Here is a 22,249-nt window from a genome sequence, read left to right on the forward strand (position 1 = left end):
GGGAGGTGTGTGTGTCTTCTGTAGGGCTTGTTGAGGCCCTGAAAGCTTGCCAAATGTTTTTTTTTCCATATAATAACGTTTAGAGTTGAATAAGCTAACATGGCCTTTTATAGCTGCAAAATAGGATTCCCATATCAGTGATAGTTCTTGTGGTTTCGGATTAATGGCGATGCTCTTTGGTCTGATAAATGTTAGATTTTATTTGATGTCCACAGGCGACGTCAGCAGTCTACTGCAGATAGTTGAGTTCACCATGATGCATCAGGGGTCTCCTCTTGCAGACTATATGAGGTCTGCTTACATTGTAGCCTCTGTGGGAGCTTGGTGGTCTGTTGTTAGTATGTAGCGATGGAGAAGGAGGCCCAACTGGTATGTTGGATGCATTTTTTCCATTCAGTGTCTATTGTTACTGTTTGCACACTTATTTGACAAACTTCAACTCATTCAGTGCTGGTGACATCGCTACAGCATCATTTCTAAGTGCAGTTACATCTCTCTCATGGTGGTAAAAACCCACACAGTCGAATAAGAATCCCCCAGCTTCTCGCCAGCAACTCTTTGGTGAGAAATCACTTTCAAATACCTTAACATGTGGTGTTTGTTTTGACCTGCCAGGACTACCAAGGACGGTTTACTGCATCATTTCAAACATTGTCTGGTAAATGCACTGCAGTGCATTTTGACAAATGTTCCTGCCTTTTTCCCCACAAAAGACCTTATGACATGCCACAGCAGGGAAAGCACAGGTGTAAACAATACACTGAATAATGGCTGAATTCCATTTAGCTGTTTCAGGCTCCTGTTGGTGTGGCACAGTCATGACATACTGGGACATTTAAATGGAACAAAGCCATTGTTAATGTTATTGGTAACACCTGTGCTGTGCCTGCCTGTTGAACCTGTGCAGGGTTACAATTAGTGTGTGGCACAGTGACATGTTTGCAACTTGTAAACAAGTTCCTTTAAAAATAATTATGATGAGAGGTGCTGCAATTCTTGTGAAAGTTAGTATAGCGCAGGCTTCATCCATAAGGTGATAGGTGAGCATATTCTACAATAGATTTTGGAGGAAGAGATAAGTATGCAATGCAAAAAAAAAGGACATAACAGACACTATAGCCTACGTGTAATTGTTGGAATAGGTTCTAAAGTTAAGATCTAACTGCCTGAGTTTATCTAAATGTACATATTCAACACAAAGTAATACAGCACTGTATAACATCTGATCTAAACTCATAATGTTTCCTCTAATTAAATCATCTGAAGTCCTCAAACCAACACAGATCTGTACAGAGATATTCTGGTATTAAAACTTTGGGAAAACATGGTTTGTGGACTGACATAATACGACCTGTGGGGAATAAAAACTTGGATGTTTTGTTATTTTGGTACCGCTGCCTGTACACGGTGACGTTGTCTGTCGCGCAACCATTTTGGTATTTATGCCAATGAGCCCGCCTTGTTGACCAATCACAGCGCTACTCAGATAATCCTCAGCCAATCGGCGGGCGACGCTGTGACTCACCAAATAAGGAGAGACAGCACCAAATAAGGAAACATTGTATCTCTTTATAAGGAGGGAAGTAGATCCTGGGTTGTAGTATCATTCCGCTGTCGTAAACGCGGTTCTAAAACGACGTGTTTTTATGCGTCCCCGAGCCGTGAGGAGTTGAATACTGCGATATCGGTGGAGTAAAAATGAGCGTAAGCACGCTAGCACACCGGCGCTAGCGTTATTTCCGGCTCACAGTGCGGACTACGTGACATGGCGGAGCGACAGCGAGGGCGTTCTTCGCGTTTTCCTTTTTGAGAAAGTGCTCGGAGTTTTGGAAATAGAGGAGGAGGGTGAACCAAACTGAGCCGGGGTGGAAGGGTCCTGGGGGCAGCATCACTTTCGAAAGTTTGTCTCGGTTATTTCCTGGAGTCTCCGAACCATCTACTGGCCTGGTTTGTTTACATTTTGTGGCCCAGATTTGTATGCGTCTTTCTCGGTCGTTTCTGAGACCGCGCGCTCCAGCTCCACTGGCTGGTGTGTTTTAGGGACTCGGCCCACTAACTAGAATGTTACCGACCCGGATCGGATCGGCACCATCTGGAAACGGGTCGGCTTCAGGCAGAGGTATCACAGGGCACGGTTCGGGGGTTGTCGGCAGCGGGATCCGTCCCGTTTTGGTCAGAGCAGGGCAAGCTTTACAGGGGGTCAGCGAGAGCGCCGGTGCTGCGGGGCGACAGGGGGACAGAGACGCCGTCGGGATGCTGGGGGCTAATGGTCCAGGGGGTCCGAGAGGTGCGAGACCGGGGAACGGGACTGGGGTGACCCCTCTGCAGACCGCCGTGCAGGGCGGCATGGTGGGGCTAAACACGGGAGTAGTGCTGCCTCACGGAGCCAGGTTCGACCCGGACAGAGAGAGCGCTCCTCTGTGCAGCGGCTCGGAGAATGACTCGGACTCCGGGGATGACGACGACCCAGTGAGTTCACTCGGGGACAGCAGGAGGGGGGTGAAGCGGGAGAGAGGCGAGATGGAGGCCGTTGTGCCGGGGCAGGAGGTGGGAGTAGCTCCCGGAGGTTACGGCATGGTACCCGGAGGGGTCGCGGGGGCAAAGCCGGGGAAGAAGACACGTGGGCGCGTGAAGATAAAGATGGAATTTATTGACAACAAGTTGAGACGTTACACCACTTTCAGCAAGAGGAAGACGGGCATTATGAAAAAGGTGAGTCAGGTGATTGCCTTTGGCTCCCATCCAACCACAGTTCCATCTGAGTGTCACTCAGATGTTGTTTGGCCTACATATACTGCAGTGTAATGTATGGTGCTGTGCATCCATTCACTCTCAGCCACAGCAGCACTGGGGTGAGTGCTGCATCAATAACTGTAACAGCCACAGCAAAGATATGAGGTGAATAGCAGGCCTACGTTATATGTAGATGCCATTGACTCCCACTAAATCTAATATCAGTTTCTTTACTAAAAAGACATAAACAATTGTGACACACAGGATATGATGAAGTCAGAACGTTCATGACAGGCAATGGGCTTTAAATAGATTTGAGCAAATGACAATTCTATTTATGATCATGCCCGTGACACACATGGCCTGACACACACACACACACACACACACACACACACACACACACACACACAGATATTCAGATAAAGTGACAATCATGCACACACTGGTGCATCTTCACACACAGACGGACAGGCCTAGAAGTGTTGGAAGTAGTTCCCATCAGTAGCCCTCAGTGCACAGGCTGTTCCCTCTGTCACTGTGAAGCAGGGCTGTGCTTGCAGGCGGCAGCCATGCGGTGGTGAGCAGCAGCGGGCCTGTGGGTGCCAACAGCTGACTAAACCCCAGGGTAACAGATCAGCGGACAGTCAAAGATTATTCAGACAGAAGAGAGGAGCCGGGGACTGGCTGTGCACCCATTCTGGCTCTGTACATTTAGACTCAGACTCATCCAGTGTCCGTCTCAGTTTTGTAAGTTGTGTCCTGCACAGACTGCATGCACCTGACATTAAGAGTCAGAACTTTCTCCGTGGGAGTCATAATGAAGTTTAGTAGCAAAGCACTGTTTCACTGGAAATCCACAATTCTAGCACACACGATGGCTGCTGTGATTAAGTATTTGGCATCAAGGCATCTGAAGTTATTTAGTTGGAGACAAGATCAGCTGAAGCACAGCAGTTGTTTTGCTGTTGATCATTTTTCACAATCACTTTAAGCTCTTGTAAGCCACGCTGCATCGTGTAGTGCAGTGTCCTAATGTTACACTGAAGTGCCTGTACTGTGTATTCTGCTTTATTTCTCTTGTTTTATGTATCCCAGACTGTTGTCGTGGAAACTGAGGTGTCTTTATGTAGGCTCTTGGCAACATGAACACTATTTGACACACTGTGCGGATGGAGCTTTTTGAAAATGTTGCCTACACTATGTCAGCCATCACAGAAATTGACAGGTGGGTGGAGTGGGAAGGCTCATAGTAGATTGGTCTCAAACTGGATTTTAGGATGAGCCTAGTGTCATATTGAAGGATGTGGTGAGTTGTGCAGATGTCTGTTTGCTATCTATGCTTAAGATTATGTGCATGTGAACACTTGTACCATACAAATTTGTTACCTCAATTAGCAGCACAGAATTACTCAATTAATACTTGTGGTTCCTTTTTTTGTTCCACTGTTTGCCCAGAAAACGGCATCCTTTTCATTTGTGCACTTCCTGCTCAGTAGGCTGTTTTCATGGTAGACATTTGGACTCGCCATGACAGGAAAAGCTTGTTGGTGTTACCAGTAACGAAACATAAACTGTGGCTCCATTCCATTTAGGTGCCTCAGTAGACAGTGCAAGTGAGCCAACATGCACAATAGCAGAGCTCTGAAGCTCCATTTCAATGTGATTTATTTACATCCAGCCAATTAGCCAATATACTGATCGGTTGATTGATAGAAAATGAATCAGCAAAAATATTTATGCATGATTGTTAGACAAACATTCACTGGCTCTAGCTCTTTAATGGGAAGATTTGCTGCCATTAGTCATTTTATATAATTTAATATTTTGGGCTTGTGAACTACTTTGGACTTTAAAGAAATAATTCATAATGAAAACATATAATTAGTTGCACTCCATCACACAGGGTGACATTTTCATTTATCTTGTTTTGTCCAAACAACCACCCACAATCCAAGATTATTCACTTTACAGAGACCTAAAACAGAGAAAAGCACCAAATCCTCACAAGTGAGAAGTATTTTTGCTTGATAATTGGCTTTTAACAATTAATAGGTTATCAAAACAAGCTTACTGACTAATTGGTTGCACTGCTTTCAGTGCAGTGCCTGTAAGTTTCTTTGTAAAATCTCACTTTTTGAGTTTGTAACGTTACAACAACAGAGTTTATCGAATGGGATCCAGGGATTTAACCAGCAACTGTATGTGTATATATATATTCACTTTAGTTGGAGGTTTTTTAGTGACAGAGGAACCAATTACAGGCAGAGCTGACCCTCCCACACCCTGCAGTCATGAATATTTATGACCAAGTCAGCGGAGCAAGGAAACTTATTAAAGCATTGTGTAGGTCTGGTTTGTGCTGCCATCTAGCACACTTAAGTCGACAAATTAGTCCTTTTCCGCCTTGGATGTTGGCCAAACACCAGGCTCTGTTGTCAGAGAGACCCCCCCTGTAGCTGCTGCAGAGATAATCAAGGTAGATGGCAATGGAAGATGGTGGCTGAAGCTGTGTAGTTCATTACTCGCTCCCATAATGCTGCAGTAGCAGTCAGTGAGGTGAACTGAACAACCGGCCAGATCTTTTTTTTTGTGTCACTGTTATTTAATACACACACACATTTAAGATTTGAAGTGCTCAAGTGTAGCAGTGAGCCAGTATAGCAGTAGCTGGTCATCATTAGCCTTTCTGTGCTCTGTCATCATATTGTTGCACACAAAAGGCAATTATACAATCTGCCTGAGCATGAGCCCAGATAAAGAGGAGTGGACTGATACAGGCCATAATGAACACAGTGTTGGTGCATGATGAAGTAGACCAGGGTGAATGCACGGTTTTATAACCGCTCAATAAAATCCTTAAATTTGAATGTGATTCGTACCTTTTCTATTTGCTTTGTCTGTCTGAGTGTTTTGCGTTCCGGCTCATAATGACATCTGTGCGCTAACTCTGGCTGTACTGTGTTAACCAAGGTGATGGTAATGGCACTGTGTCTTCACAGCAGAAGAACCATCCTCCACATAACTTATGACTCATTTGGATAAAAAGGCTTTCTCAGGAGTTTCACTCTGAGTGCAGCATCGAAGTGTGTTTGGTCGTGTGTGTGTGTGTGTGTGTGTGTGTGTGTGTGTGTGTGTGTGTGTTTAGTAGGAGTTGAATCCTATTGTGCTCTTCCTTTACACCGGGGTGTTTGAATGCTGTATAATGAATGACAAGGCAGCAGACTGTGATGGTGGCCTCACATTTCACAGCCAGCTACCTCTGCGTGTTAAGAATGATTCCTGGGTTCCTCCGTCAAGACTGGGTTACCACCACTCCCCCTGCATATGCAAGCCAGTCCCCTGCTGCAATCAGTCTCTCAGCTATATCACGCTCTCTATTCTAGGAGTCTTATCTCATGTTATTTTAGCTTCATTTGGGCTATACGTCAGGGTTCACTACGGCGGTATTTTTAGATTCTAGTGTTTTCTTGGCTAAGTTATTCTTTTCCAGAGGTTCACCTTTGGAATCTCCTCTATTCCCTTTCCTGTATATGTTACTTTGTGTGTAAAATGACAGTAATCCAAGCCCCAGTTCTGTGAACCATATCCTCCTGATGCTGGAAATGTAGCCTGACACTCAGCCTCTCCTCTCTGTCAGACAGCTGAATTTTCTTCTCTTTCTCTCCCAGGCATATGAGCTCTCCACCCTGACGGGAACCCAGGTTCTGCTGCTTGTGGCCAGTGAAACCGGTCACGTCTACACTTTTGCTACCCGCAAACTCCAACCCATGATAACGAGCGAAACGGGAAAAGCCCTGATCCAAACGTGCCTCAACTCGCCGGACTCGCCGCCACGCTCCGACCCCTCCATGGACCAGCGCATGAGCGCCACGGGCTTTGAGGAGACGGACCTCACCTACCAGGTGTCTGAGTCCGAGAGCATGGGTGACACAAAGGTGAGAGTCAAAAAGCGGAGAGGTCTGCTGTTGTAGACCAGTTTTCCAAGACCAAAACCAAAAATATGCTCCATCTCTTCTTAGGAAGATCGTAGTGAGGTCCAGAACTGGATCCACTCAGTTCTGTGCCTGTACTCAAAGCTCATTCCCCTGCTTTCAGCAACAGTGGTGCTGGAGTTTAAGTCTTTGTTACTCTGCTTTCTAATGCAGACATGAACTGCGGTGAGAATTAAAAAAAAAAAAAAAAAAAAAAAACAACTGATAAAGCACACTAGAGTCACTAATGGATATAGTGGGAAATCTCTCCAAAAAAGGCTACACAAGCACACGAGGAGAGCAAATAAATCAAACCCACAAGCAGTTGTGGAAAATAATCTTTGTCCTATTGTAAACACAGTTTTGAACTTTTGCCTGTTATATGTGAGGGCTCTGTTTTGGGCTTGTGGTTTGGTTCTGAGCAATAAGTCTATTTTTTAAATTAAACTCAGTTAAACTTAAATCTCAGCAGCCCTTCAAAGGGCTCTCAACTGAAGGGAGAGCCAGATAAGATGTTGAGTATTATCCCACTTACTAAAGGAAGCTGTCTACACTTTACCTTTCTGACCTCTCATCCAGGAAAGCCTTGTGACATTCTTAAAGATAAATCACAGGCGGTCTGGGTTGTGTTAGGATGAGAAACATGCAGGCAACTATATGGAGGACTTCGGTGTTTATCTTTGATTTTGGGATGGAGTCTTGTGTTTGTGGATGAAATGAAACACTGAGTTAGTTAAAACAGAACTGGACGAACGCACATTTTGTGCAGTTTCCAATATTGCTAAACGTCTAAAAATGACCATGACACCCACGACACTTCTACAAGTGTTTTTTTTTTAGATGTTGGAGTGAAGCGATAAGTTCATCAGCAGACGCCTCGCTGTCCACACCTGACGGTGCAGCCACGTGCTGGAAGCGGACATTCCCTCCACTGTTTACAACGCCCCTTTCGAACACTAACACTTCCAGGCCCGTTTGCCTGCGTGCTGTTTCTACAAAGCACTAACTAACATGTACCATACGCCGTCAAGGATGGGAGATCAACCATTGCAAGTTAAGCCACTCTCATGCCCGCTCTGCTCATTGATAAAAATTAGATTCTGCCTGTGTTGCCATATATGGTATGGTTTCCCTGCCTGCTCTCTTGGCTGAGGCCCCTCACATTCCTTATAAGCTGCAGCTGTCTTTGGAGTCCTGTGATTTCCCCCACCCCCCACCCCCCACTACTCTTTTAGTGATATGGAGGGGAGGTATGGATGTAGATATGAGCAGGTGGAATGGAAACATTCGAGCGATACTTTTCGTAACCGTTTCATGTGACGTCTATTTAGGTGGCTGGCATTGACACTATGACCTCTGCCCCCACTGCAGTTACAGTGTGAGTGTGGGACGCCGGCGTAAGCCCTGTGAACACGGCTCCCAGAGGAAAACACTAGAAACGGTCACTGTGCGATCCATGTAAGGATCAACGCTGTTATGGTTGGGACACGGCAGGTGGACAGGCAGGCCTCGTTTTTTTTTTTTTTTTTTTTTTGTGATCTTTTCTATACAGTAAGTGTGACGCATGGTCGCTGCGAGCAGCGTCTGGACACTATTCATCATGAGAGCAGTATGTCACACATACAGTCCAAGCTAGTCTAAACAGTTCAGAGTTTGCAATGGCTGGTGGGGGAAGTGGAGGACATTTTGGAAAGGCAAAAGAGAGGCTTAAGGAATAAGTGAAGCAGACATGATTTAGTGCTGAAAGCACTGCGCATAGAATCATGTGACAGTAGAAACTCTAGTGTAAAAAGTTTGTTTCCATGTCTCAGGATGATGATTATTGTTGTTATTATCATCATTGTTATGGATAATGGGCCCAAGCACAGATTATAGTGGGGTTAGATGTAGAATCTTTCATTGGTTTCAAATGTAAATATTAGAGATCCACTGATGGCACGTTTTCTCTCCTGATATGGATCACGATACCTAAACTGAAGGTATCTGCCATTACAGACTACTGATCCCACACCTAAACAGGTAGTAATGCAATATTGTGCTCCAGGAATTTCAGTGGCACTAAAATGTAAATGATGGATAAAACACACTTTTTTTTCTAATGAAGATCTGTATTGTATTGTATTGTATTTGATGTGGACTGGCTGATATCCAGTATCTATATCTTGATAATGCCAGTACCAGCTTTAGGGCCTGATATCTTGTGAATTGGATCTGTGCAGGTTAAATTAATATTAAAATTAAGGTTCTCAGTCCACCAAAAGCCCAACAAAGTAACTTCACATAGGCTGTCCAATAATTGATTTCCTTCTGAAATTCAATGTGGAAAACTTTCTGGCTTCTCACGAAATTCTAATTTCTCCTAAACTACTCATCAAAATTAGCTTCTAGACTAATTTCCAGGCATGTAATGGGTCATGCAGTTTCAGAGTTATGCTTTGTCCCGCAACGTCTTGTTTTCATAGTTGGCAGTTTTGTTTGAGTGTTTGTTAAATCCTGAGACTTTGAAAAGGCCGTGAGTCACATTGTTATCATCTAATCATCTGCTGATTGGTCTGATGCACATCTAGCTGGGCTGAATTGATTCTTGGGTTAATGCCACCAAACCTAAATTTGGTACTGAAAACCGAGCTGTCAAGATCTAATCTTGCAGTGAAAGACTATGAGAGTGAAAAACAGGGGCTTCTTTCTAGAAGCATCATTTGACACCTGCTTTTGAGAATCACATGGAAAAATCTGTGTATTACTCCATCGAGAGTGTTAGACATTAAGTCTAACGTGCATGACTCACTTTGTCTGGAAACTCTGGCTTTCCTATTGCTGTTGTTCTGTCAGCATACATTAAAGTGGAAATGGAACTTTTTAGCTTTAATTAATCATGCAGTAAGTGTTGGTTGCGCAGGGTTATTACAATAGAATAATGACACCATCTGTGTTTACACTGGTGCTATATACGCTTCACTTTCACTATGTGATTCTGTCTGCCACTGGGTGTGAGCTCCCTAGAAAATGATGGCTGCATCTACAGCACCAAGGAAGCGTGTCAACCATTGCTCAACCAAAACAGGAAGAGGAAAGTGCTTTTGTTTCCCCCGGTATGTGGAATATTACATATGACACACTGTAGAAAAGCATTCTGGGAATCGTACTGTCTGAAGTAGAGGTGAATGGTGCAGATCAAGGGGAAAAGTGTTTACATCAGAAATAAACTCTCAATATGTCACAAAGGCGATACATTTGTCATTGCCGTGGCATCCCCCAGCAGATCTCTGGATGTTTTTTGGCTTCTTGTTATCAGACATGCCTACAGTACAGATGTTTTTATGCTCTCCGGGTTATTTTTGGACGGGGGATGGCAAATCCCACAACTCGTGTCTGCTCAGAGGATCTAGCTTAGGACAGAATTCTCAGTATCACAGTCTCCTCTGGTTTTCCCCCTCCTCTTCCCTCACTCACTCGCTTTCTTTCCCCTGTCCTCCGTTACTCCATCCCTCTCTTCCCTGCTGCTCTGGCTGTCAGTGCCATTGCTGTTGTTCGTTCCGGTGGAGTTTGTTGATCTGGTCATTAGCACAGGCCCCATTGTCTTTGCCACTTCCAGACCGAGGCTACCATCCTGACCAACGGCTGACATGTTTGTTTTCCCTGGATTGTGGCTCTTGAGACGTCTCCTGACCGATCTGGCGACCTCTTTATTCAACACATTGCACGGATTTAATGTGCATGCATTTGAATTGGTCTCCCTAGAGAAATTAAAGCAATGTGATCTTTTATTCAGTTTTAAATGTCCTGCACATGAAAAGATATGTTTTTTTTACAATTACTTGTGTCTTCCTGTCTAACTGCTGTTGTTTGAGCAGAGCAGTGGCTTGAAGTAGGTGAAGAGAGAATCGCTGAGATAATGGAAAGTTAATTTATGCGCTCTTATCACAAGGCTACTCCTAAACGGACTGTATGAAGAGAGCGGTGGTGTGGCGGTGTCAGAGGGAGAGCAGCATGTTGACTGTGTTAGAGGAGAGGAAAGAAACGTTATGTCAGCCCCCCTCCAACCCTCCTCAACCCCCCCCGTCGTCTCCAACCCCTGCCCCCACCCCTTCCACCCCCTTATTTTACAGCAAGCAACTGGACAGGTCAGCCGCCATTGGCTGCACCTCCTCCACTTGGGCTGCCTTGCCTTTTTTAGCAGTTCCAAATGGAGCTGCAAATTCCATGTTGCTGGCAGGGTGACAGACTGGAAGATGGGAGCCAGCAAATGGGAGATTAGACGAGGACCAGGCACCAGTAAACTGCACAATGGGCTCTCCAACCAACACCGGACTAGCCTGCCAGTTGTCACCTTCAATTTGGAATGATTAATCCCTCATGAATAGGGAATCATTTGTGTCCCTCTCTTTTTAATTACTCTTTCATTTCCTCTGTCTTTTAAAACGGGGTCTTTCGTATGATGTCTGCGAATGTAAGAAGGCTTTGACTCTTGTTATATATGGAACCCTTAAGAACGCACCAAATTTTGGAAACCAGCACAGTGAAAGAAAGGAGGGGCAGCATGTAAAATACTTGATCTCTGGGTTGCTGGAGTGAAATAATGTCCCCCTCTTGTAAAATGGATTACTTGGCGTGTTGTGGTGGGTGCTCTCAGTGGCTGCGCAGTCTGGGTCCAGAGAATTCATTGCTTATTCCAGACGACTCAGCCCTCCATTCGCACTAACTATAAATTGCGACTTCATTTGTTACGTTCTGGTACCTCATTATACTAAGTGGCGTGTTTCCCCAGGTTGGGCTCTGGTTGGTTTTTTTTTTGGTTTTTTTTCTAGAGGGAGGGGAGCAGTAGTGAGGTTAATTTGAATGTAATTGGTAAAAAGGGAATCGAGGGTAAAACTGATTTAAATTTAACCAAGTTTTGTATTTGTGAAATAAAATCTCTTCGCCGTTTCCTCTCAGGCTGATACAAATCTTCATAGTCATGATCAAGAGTATCGTCAACTTATTTGTTTGGTAAATTGTTTAAAAAAGTGACAAATATCCATCAAAACTTCCCCGAACCAAAGATGAGGACTTCAAATTCCAAAATATTTAGTTTAGTATAACATCAGACAGAGAAAAGCAGCAAATTATTTATTATAAATATTATTATTACAAATATTATTACAAATAAATTACTTAAGATAATTGACAATTAAGAACAGCTGATTAATGGACTGACTGTCTCAGCTTTAATGTACTGGATACAATTCAGACCTCCAGCATGTTCAATTGTTTCAGCGGGGGGGGGGGGGGGTCCATTTCGGTGTGTGAGAGGGAGCAGGGCATGGACAGCGCTGAAGGAGGAAATGACAGCGCTGAAGCTCTGGCTGCATCACAGAGACTATTCTATGCTCTCACTTCTGGTCCGGAGGAATGCATTACACTACCGTGGCCTATGTTTACTATGCACTGCCTTGACTCTGAACTAAAAGCCAGCGCTGTTTATAGACTGGCCAGATGAACAGGAGACGCATGGAGATGGTCAAACAAAGCAGTGGGTCAGTCGCTATGTAGGCCACAGAGATATTGGCAGTTTAACTACTAAACTACCACAGTAACCTGGTTGATCATACAAGGTTCTAAGCTGGATGATCAATCAGCTTACGCTCTCTGAAGCCCAACTGAAAATCTTGAGTAGCAAAGCAAGAGCAGCCATTTATTCCTCTATTGAGCAGTGTGATGTAGAAAAGCTGGAACACAGTGACCTTGTCCCTTGATTGAACCATTATGTCTTTTTTTTCACTTCACTAGTACACGCTGAAGCATATTGGTCTGTAACGGGGATTCGGTTGTTCTCGAGAAGCCCAGACGGTGAGAACTGCCACGACTCAGATGGCGTCTGTCCTTGCACTCGGCCTCCTGCTGGCCCACAAAGGGTTAACTCCCCCTCAGAGGTGCTCAGGTTTCCCACAGGCTGTCTGTACCCTCAGCTGTTTGCACTCTCTCCCCTGTCCTGTCCCCTGTCCCCTGTCCCGAACCTCACACAGGTCCGACCCTGCTGCACGCCCGCCACACACAGACACGCACTCTGTGCCACTGCTGTGGCTTAAAAGTGTTACTTGCTGCCACCCCACTGTTACCTTTTCAAGATGTACTTTATCTCCAGTGTCAGTTCGAAGTCCTTTTTATTCTGATTTCTGACCACTATCCTCTCCTTCTGCCACCATCTTAAAGATTTCCTTTTTACCTGTTGTCTTGATGTACAACCCCTGCGTCAATGTAGACTGAGTTATAGTGAACATTAGTGAAACAACCAGGACTTGAACCAAAACTGGAAAGTCTCCTGGGAGAATGAAGATGTGATGACAGCGGTGTCACGGTCCGTCTGTCAGTAATCACTCCGCGATGAGTGACAGGCCTGATGGTTGCACAAAACACGGATGATAGGTGGTGGTTGTGTGAATTTATTCAGTTTTCCTTTACGGTTGAAAGTGCAGAACAACTGAGTCCTCGGCGTGGCCCTCCCCCTTTGACTCTCCAGCTGCTGTTTAACTAAAGAGGGAAAGGACCTTGGACTGTCAGAGCCCCTCAGCAGGGCCTGCAACTGAGCTGCAGACCAACTAACTAATTGCTCAGCACTGTTGTTTTGGTTTTGTATACTCTTGTGGATTCGGAGCAGCTTGTATAAGACACCACCTGCTTGGCCATCTGTACACGAAGCCCAGAAGACGCTGAGTTAATTGCAACACTCTTGATCCGCTGAGTTTTTTAACTCGTCAAATAAAAAAGAAAATCACCCTTTTGTTTAGTCATTGCTCAGAGTAATACCAGCAGGCTACCTTTCATATTAGATAGGGGCAGGTTACAATGTGGCTGAATCCTTTACAGTAGCTCCATTTAGATGTTTGCATGGTAGTGTGCATTTGGAAGGCCTTATCAGTGGAGTCTATGCCGGATCCTCCACCTCTCACCCATGTAATCAGTCACATATAAAAACCAATAGTGCTTTGCTAAGAGAGGTTGGCCCAGCCTGCTTCTTCACTATCTCTCCGTTATTACTAATGAATGCACCTCCTCAGAATTACAAGCTTATATGATGCAACAGGCCTCGATTACTTGCTTGCTCATTGTAAGCGTGTCTGTTGTGACACATGGCCGTGTTTCCAGATACTAAACCTGTATTATTCATTCACCTCGTCTGTTTGACTGCTGCAAGGTGTCGGCTGCTTTGTGCGTCTGACACAACACCTCTGAGGAGAAGGCCTGCGAAAGGACCTGAGGTCTAGTCTGAGCCTTGTTTTCTCCGCAAGTAATAGTCTAACCACAAAATCAAAAACTGATGGTTTTCAATTTTCAGCTTCAGCATCAAAAACAGTGATACCAATGGAAAACTGGATTTCCAGATTCCATGGTAACAAAGTTTACAGCGCAAGTTGTAACATTTCACTTCAATACACCATCAACAACCAACAAATAGTGCACTAGGTTAATGATAAATGTAGTGTAACTATCATTTCTCAGTATCATCCAGTGATTACAGAGAAGTACTGCACTTCAATGGAGTTGCACTCAGGCGAGACGGATCATAAGAGGAATCATCGAAATCAAACATGCACATATTTTATTCTTAAGTATGGGTCAGTCCCCACTAAGGATGGATAATACAGTTCCCATAATGCAAAAAAAACGCCACCTTTTTGTTAAACCCTCCCTGTTTTCATAGACTCAGTTATATTCCCCACGACGACTTAACTATGACCACCACGACAACATGCAGCAAAGGTCCCTGGTTGGCCTCAAGTAGGATTGAAGAGTTCACAGTGCATTATGGGATACTGAAGACCACAGGATACACCAGTTGTGTCCTTCAAAGTCGGGCAAAAGAAACTGCATTTTTTTTTTTGGCCACGTTTAGAGAAGCCTTTGAAATGGGACAGCCTGCTGTGATGTCCTCTGCACTCTAAGTATGTGAAGAATCAGGGGATCAAGCCAGTGAACTGGGACACTGCGTATGTGTCCTTGTTGGACTTGCAGCTCCCATTCATTCTTTGACAGACCTCTTATTAACCTAAACCAACAGAGAATATTCAACATCTATTGATATCTCAGCAGCATCTCTGCATTTATGTTTAATCACTCAAAAGAATTTTGAGTCCACTGGAAAATGTTACCTCTTGCGTACCTTCTACTGTGTAGGCTTGTTCCCATTCTCCTATTACAGATGATTAGTATCAAGTCATAAGTGTTTAAGTGCATAGAAACGGGCATGGTGGGTTCAGATGTTCTTTATAGTCCCAGCCTAACGCCCACCCTGCGCTCATCATGCAGCCCACTCACCAGCACATCCTGTGCTGCAGTTCAATGCATGCTCGCTTTAGCATATAGTGTGATGCTACGTCTCACTTCCTTTTTGATCTTGAGTTTATGTGAATATCTCGTCTGCCTGCTTTCATCACGTTGGCTATGGTCATTTTGTTGCCATGGTAACAAAATATGAGTGCAGAAACAATGTTTTTGTTTCTCTTCAGGATTTGAATTGCAGGATTAGCAGGTATAGTTGATGAATCCTGATTATTCAGTATTCAGGTGTGTGTCGCAGCACATGTTCCTACACACCCTGTTACTTATTGCTGTTTTTAGACTGAAGACCGGAATTGCTGAGAGAAACGCTCCGTGCACTGCTTAGAATTTACATATGGAGGCAATTAGTGGGTTCCCAGCCTGTTTCTCTACCTTGTTTATGTCATTTGCCCCAAGTCTATTAAACCCCACTCTGGTTTCTGTCACCCGTCCACTGATCCCTGAAAATACTGCAAGTATTAAAGCTCCCTCATCCTGCCGACCCTGCTTTCAGCTGCTCAAAGAGGAAAAGCCACATTAATGGTGTTGTTTTAGGTGTCCTCGTCAAGAGGTTTGAATTTTTTTAACAAAACGCCTGACTTACAAACTTAGATGTGAGGATTGAGAGATGCAGGCATTTACCAGCCAGGGAAGTCCTAACAAAAGGTACTACTGAGTTGAGCTTGAGCCATATTGGGGACCAAAATTCTCTATCTTGGCTTCTGCTGCTTCAATTTTCTCTTTCAAAACTCTCGTGAGTCCCTCAAGTTCATCGAAGGCATTACTGAGTGCTTCTCCTCTTCTTGACAGAACCAGCACCAATTTAATTACCTTTAATGATCTTCCCCCGGTCTTCCTACTGACAGCGTTTGCTTGCTCCCACAGGATACACTGAAGCCGACGTTCACGGTAGCCAGCCTACCAGGCACCACCAGCAGTGCCCAGTCCACAGTCCCCACCACCTCCACCACCATGCAGGTGAGCAGCGGACCTTTGTTTCCCATCACCAACTACCTGGCGCCCGTCTCGGCCAGCAGCAACATCAGCGCCAATGGTACCGTCCTCAAGACCGCCGGCGCCTCCACGGGGGTCATGCAGCTGCCCGGCGGCTTCACTTTCATGCCGGGTATGTAGGAGAGCAAAACCTGGGATGTCATCCAGACCTCTATTACCATTCTTAATGATTTTCTTTATGGTTTGTTTGTCTTAGACCTCATCCTCAAGTTGAAATGACACCTCCGCTGGCCTTCATGTTTTGTTAATGTCACCGTGTTGTCGAGCTTATTAGCTGATTTGAATTTGAATGGCACGGCGCCGTGACCTCAGCTGTCATGTCGGGGTGGTCGTGCCTCTCTCTCCGAGCTGTTTACATCACACAACAGCCCCTCATAGCCAGTCACTCGGTGCCCACAGGTTTTATAAAGCCCCCAGTATCCAGGGAAGCCACATCTATTGGCGACCGGCCCTGCCTTTGATTGTCACTTAGGGACAGGAATAATTAGACGAGAGGGACACAATAGACCTGGCAATGAGGGCTGACGAACATGGCCCATAATTAGTCATGAATATTCAATGAAGCATCGGTGGCTTGTGCTGAAATTATAATTGAGGCGTACTTTGTGGAGCCTGAGCTTTGTGACTGAGTGGCCCTGAACTAGACATGACCCTTCTTTAAAGGGGACTTTACAGACGCTCTCTGAAACACAAGGGATCTCTAACGCACCAACTCGGTGAGGACTGAGGCGCAGCAGGCTCTGGTTTGGGGATCCCGAAAGTGTTTCCTAAATTGGATTTCCCCGGTAATTATTCATCACGCTTCCCTTTCATGGCACATGTGCGGGGAAATACTGGGGCTACATCTGTGGGGCCAAGGGAGGCCAAGAGGTCACGATTTCCCCCAAACACAAAGAAAAATTTTACTTCCCAGTCATTTAATTTGATATTCTCATCTGTTACGAGACGCTCCGTGCTCCAGAATACTTATTTTGGACTGTCCATGACGTGAGGAATTTCAAAAGGCTGGTCGACACTTGGAGGTGGCGCAGTAATTGTTTGTTGTTATCACTGGGTTCACAGTGACAACACAGACTCCTAACAGGCCCAGTGCTCACTAGTTTTGATTCTCTAGCTACTGGCAGTAATGTCAGTAGCTAGTTGTTGCAGTGTGTTGGTTGTCTTGCGCTCTGCCACAGCTGAAAGAACAGACACATGATGCCCACTAATGGCTTCTGTGTGGGATTTTAACTGACAGTTGAGGGACACTGTCTCCGTCCCTTTTTTCTCCCCCTTTTTTTCCCTTCTTCTCCAATACTTTTCCTCCTCCTCTACAGCCTTCTCTCTCGCCCTCCCTCTCTTTACGCCCTCTCTCTCTCTCTCTCCCTCCCTCGTGCTCGCTCACTCCCTCTCTCCTCTTCACCACCTGTCTGGCACATAGCAGCAGTGCCAGGTGGAACAACACACCCCCCCCTACACTAAAACCTCCTCAGCTGACAGCTTGACAGGGCCTGCCCCCCCTACTGCAGCAACTGTCTATGGAGCATATGACCAAATGTGAGGGTGTAACTCCAGAGTCATGTTCCTAAAGGAGCAGTCTGTGCTTTTATAAGGGAATAAAACGAATAAATATTTAAAACCTCAAGCAGCATTTAAAAAGATATCGCTGATTTAATTTTTATGCCTCTTAGAAATAATTTGAACACGTGTTTGAGTGAAGATGCCAGCGTGTCGGCCACTAAACAGCCTTTCAGTATGCGTCACTTGGCTTAACAAGTGTTACTGAACATTTGCATTATTTTCAAGCTTTAATGCACCAACTTAAAGGTGGCACATGGAGGTTTTGACCACAAGTGGCACTATGAAGCAGTGCTTTTATTAGTGGGTCCCCGGTTTGTCATATAATGTGTTCAATTCAATTCAATTTTATTTGTATAGCCCAATATCACAACAGAGTGTCTCATAGTTCATGCAGGAGGGTGCACTTGCACACAGGTGGTCCACTCCACATCCTGCCGTATGTTTCAGGTTATTTCGCTGATCGATATTAGTTGTAGGCTCTGATCTTTGCCTCCCAAGCTAAATGGATCTCGGAACTGACGGTTCTTGAATTCTCAAACGTTTGTAGAAATGTCCTCTGGCTGAAATTCAGTTATCAGCACCTTTTCGGACTGTGCTTTCCTTCTCGATTTAGTCTCATTTCCCCTTCTGTGTGTATGTGTGCCCCTCCAGCAGGCACTCCTCTCCCCCCTGGCACCCCCACCATTCCTCTGAGCCAGCTGCAGCAGCACTCCCTGGCCCTCCAGGGGCAGCATGGTCAGACCCTGGCCGCCGCCCCGCAGCCACAGCAGGGACAGCAGGCTGTCTTCCGCTTCCCTGCTGCTGTCTCCCTCACAGGTGACCTGCTCTGCATGCTGCCACGACTGTGCCTGCTTTTACTAATCCTAATCATAGCATCATGAAGCTGCTGCTGCTAGTACCGCTAATGCTACCTCTTCTGCTGTGACTAACTATCATGCACCTACATGCACGACGACTTCTTCTACCTCAGCTAACAGAACTGCCAGTTCTTCTACTGCTAAGACCACCATGAGCCACCCCCACCACCGCACTCCCCATACTCCTCCCGCATCTACCACTTCATCGTGCGTGGGGTGTTTCATGACTTACTGTAGTGGCTGTGTGTCCTCTGTGCGTCTCCAGGAGCGGGGGTTCCACAGCAGCTCCAGGCTATCCAGGTCCACCCCAACACCCAGCCCACCTCCAACAGCGACAGCAGCCCAGAGATCTCCCACACCTCCACAAACTCCACTGGTAGGTCGCACTGCCTCTGTTGTCCTGTCTCCTTCAGGTCGGATTAAAGTTTCCTGAACACCTACCTGGATGCAAATTTGTAGGTTTTCTTAGACAACCATCTCTATTTGAAAACGATGCATAATGGTGCTCCAGATGGTGGAAAGAGGTGACAAGAAAACTTCAAGCACAATATCCAAAACTCTGTAACTTTCATTAGTCACACAGTAGCATTTCCACTTGTGTGCATACCCATCATCAGAATTAGATTTTTGGCCTAAAAATGCAAATATACAGCATGTATGAGTGGAAACAGGGTCATCTTGTGTGCCAAAACACGCTTCATAAGTAGGAGTTAGCACTTGAGTTTAGACAGATATGAAGCGCCATCTGCTGGCCAATGTGTGTACACACCTCTTTGCCTCAGTGTGACATGCGCTTTCTCCCCCCCCCCCCCTCCAGCTACTGTGAGTCTCCCAGCAACCATCGTCACCTCGTCAGTGCCCACATCTGTGGCGGGTCACATGATGTACCCCAGCCCCCACACAGTGATGTACGCCTCCACGCCGGCGCTGGCTGACGGGGGGCTGGCTGTGCTCAACGCCTTCTCCCAGGGCACCTCGGCCATGCAGGTGTCCCACGCACAGGCCCAAGACACAGGTGATGCACACACCTGGGTGATAGATGCGGATGAATTTGTGTTTTGTAAGTGATTTCAAATAAACATAATGTTGGAGAGATTGCCAAATGGAGATCTTGTGTCCCCCTCCCCTCTCCAGGTGCTGTCCCTCAGGTGTTCCTCACAGCACCCCCAGGCACGGTGCAGATCCCAGTCTCAGCGGTGCAGCTACACCCAGTACGGCAAGATCTGCATTTTACAAGTGAAACTCTCATATTCCCTATGCAACCAGCATGCCACGTGACCACACTAATGCATCCTAATAGAGCACCGGCACCCAGAGGCCACAGGGTTGTCACCCGTTGTCGATTTGTATGAATGGCAGCTTGTTTGACCTGTGATTTGCAGCAAAATGCACATGCAGTAGACTTAACAAAGCACCGCTGTAGCCGTGCATGGAATCGAAACCTGTGTTGTTGTTTTTTTATTTCCTTATAGAGTCCAGTGTGAAGGAAATTATGGGGAATTCCTATTCGAAATGGTTTTAAAATGGATGTATTGATTATTTGCAACTGTAAAAATCCTTTAGCACTTTAAATTCATGTTTGATGTACTCTATTGTGATCGTCTAAATTACATTTCACAGTGTAAATACTACAGAAAACATCAGAATCTATTACAGCGCTCCAAGACAGACGGCATGCCGTGTTGCAGGATTGAAGTGCCGACATGTGATTGGCTGTCTGATGGCCCTTTGCTGTCCCCTGACGGAGCTGTGTTGTGTTCCAGATGGTGATTGGCCAGCAGTCGAGCGGCAGCAGCAGTAACCTGACGGAGCTCCAGGTGGTCAACCTGGACGCAGCACACAACTCGAAGAGTGACTGACAGACGGCTGGAGCTGTTTACCATGGCAGACCCAGGGAAACGGACGGACAGAGCGACATCTCTATTTATTGATGCCTTCCTACAGAGTTTCACATTACACTTCTGAATGTGACTTTAAAGTACATAAATATATATATAAAAACACACAATCCAGGGCATATGTGTGGCTGACCCGTATACAGAATGTTTTGGTATATAAATATATATATATATTCGCAAATGCATAGGAAATATATCACTACATCCATCATCGGAACCTATTTTCTATGCCGTTGGATGGTGTGTTTTTTTTTTTGTGTGTGTGTGTGTGCGCGTGTTTTTTTGGAAAATGATAGATGTAATTACATGTGCACACACTGCAAGGTGCCACAGCTTCACACCAGCCAAAGAGACATGTGTTTGTCTGAATGTTCCAGTGTGAGCAACTTGTGCACAAGCGCGTCTTTGTGTGCGCGCACGCATATCTGGGGATTTGTAAATGGGTGAGGAGATGCTCATTGACTTAAAAAAAAAAAAAAAAAAGAGGGAGAGACATTTGGAAATGTACATATTATTTTTTTTTAATTGATAACTTGTATTTTTAGCCTTGTTTAGTTTGTGCAGCGGCATGTAGTTGTTTTTTACGTAGTGGTTTTGTATGTACATGAAATGATTTGCATAAAGAAACAATTATTTACATGTATATGTATATTAATTTGATATACCATCATGTTGAAATACTGTCATGCTGTTGAGAGTTTTCACTACAAGATGGAGAAAGAACGCTGGATGTTTTTCTACATTTATTTGATTGTGACATTTGTAGGACTGTCCCTCAAACATGATCAACAAGCTGGGTCACAAAATGTAAAACAAGATATTTATCATTTACTGTTAACTTTACTATCGCTGGGAAGATGACAGCGCAACAGCTGGCGGCGTGATCATTTAGTACGATATCACTTGTTCCAACTATGACAATCTGATGGAAGTCATTTTCATTTCAATCAACAGTTCATATCCTTGAAGTTATTTAAGTTGTTCATGTATTTTTGAATGCCACAATGGGTAACAAGCATGAGAGTGAGAGAGAACAGGTTAAAATGACGTCAGATAATTGTCTCGCTTGTTTAAATTGTGATCCACTGTAAACCCGTCGCTCTGATTTGCCTCTACCAGACTGCTAATGATGTGACGCTACTACTGACTCCAGTCAGGCCATTGGACACAAATCTCTCGTTTGACAGACACTTTATCGACTTGGCAATTCCACTTCAATCCTGTCTCTGTGTATGGAAGCACTTGGTGTTCTAGTATTACAGCAGTAATGAGTATTAATATTTTTGTAAGAACAAGGATCTCTTAATTTGGAAACGTGACTTCAGGTGCTTTTAAACTGTTACCATACTTCAACTAAAACTGTAAGACCCAAGCTGACTGCAATCTAAGTTCGTACCTCAGCAATCATTAAGAATGAGAAAGCGTTATTAGACTGAGAGCCTTCTTTCTGCACCATAGTGCCTCTTTTCCATGGCTGATTTCTAAATCACTGCAAGGCAAGGGAAATGTAGGATTTACTTATTTCCAGACCAGCACACACGGCTCTGGACCTGTCATACAATCCTCTGCTGTGCCCAGAGTGAGATTTTTGACTCATTTCTGCAGAATTAGCTGGATGACTGAGCACGGCTGGCTTAAGGCCAGAGAGAATTTGACAGAGGATAAAGTACCCATTGCTGACTGCTGTTCAGTTATTCACTGGCAATAGAGGTCGTTTTCACCCTCAATGTTCTCTGGTCTGTTTCTGCACATGATGTTATGTCATCCTGCAGGGCTGTTTGTAAAGGAAAATGACAGAATAGAGACATTCAACATATTTCAAAAGGGGGATTATTGAACAGAATTTGTGGTTTTCACCTTGTTATTGAAAGAAATGGTTATTTTGTGTATTTTTGTTTTGTTGTACAGACATTTT

General features: G+C 45.0%; 1 protein-coding gene across 4 annotated transcripts; it reads left to right on the forward strand.

Moving 5' to 3' along the window:
* The first annotated feature begins 1,776 nt into the window (after positions 1–1,776).
* srfb (serum response factor b) lies at positions 1,777–22,239 on the forward strand. Of its 4 annotated transcripts, none has more exons than XM_070841090.1 (8): positions 1,777–2,712; positions 6,405–6,671; positions 15,891–16,131; positions 18,231–18,395; positions 18,702–18,812; positions 19,254–19,451; positions 19,571–19,672; positions 20,200–22,239. In XM_070841090.1, the coding sequence occupies exons 1-8, from the start codon at positions 2,062–2,064 to the stop codon at positions 20,235–20,237; spliced, it is 1,773 nt and encodes a 590-aa protein (XP_070697191.1). In that variant the 5' UTR covers positions 1,777–2,061; the 3' UTR covers positions 20,238–22,239. The 4 variants fall into 4 exon arrangements, with proteins under 4 accessions (XP_070697191.1, XP_070697189.1, XP_070697190.1 ...); XM_070841088.1 differs by having other exon boundaries at positions 19,571–19,647; XM_070841089.1 differs by having other exon boundaries at positions 18,234–18,395; positions 19,571–19,647.
* Positions 22,240–22,249: the final 10 nt, after the last annotated feature.

This window comes from Pempheris klunzingeri, chromosome 12 (assembly GCF_042242105.1).
Source record: "Pempheris klunzingeri isolate RE-2024b chromosome 12, fPemKlu1.hap1, whole genome shotgun sequence".
NCBI classification, from domain to species: domain Eukaryota; kingdom Metazoa; phylum Chordata; class Actinopteri; order Acropomatiformes; family Pempheridae; genus Pempheris; species Pempheris klunzingeri.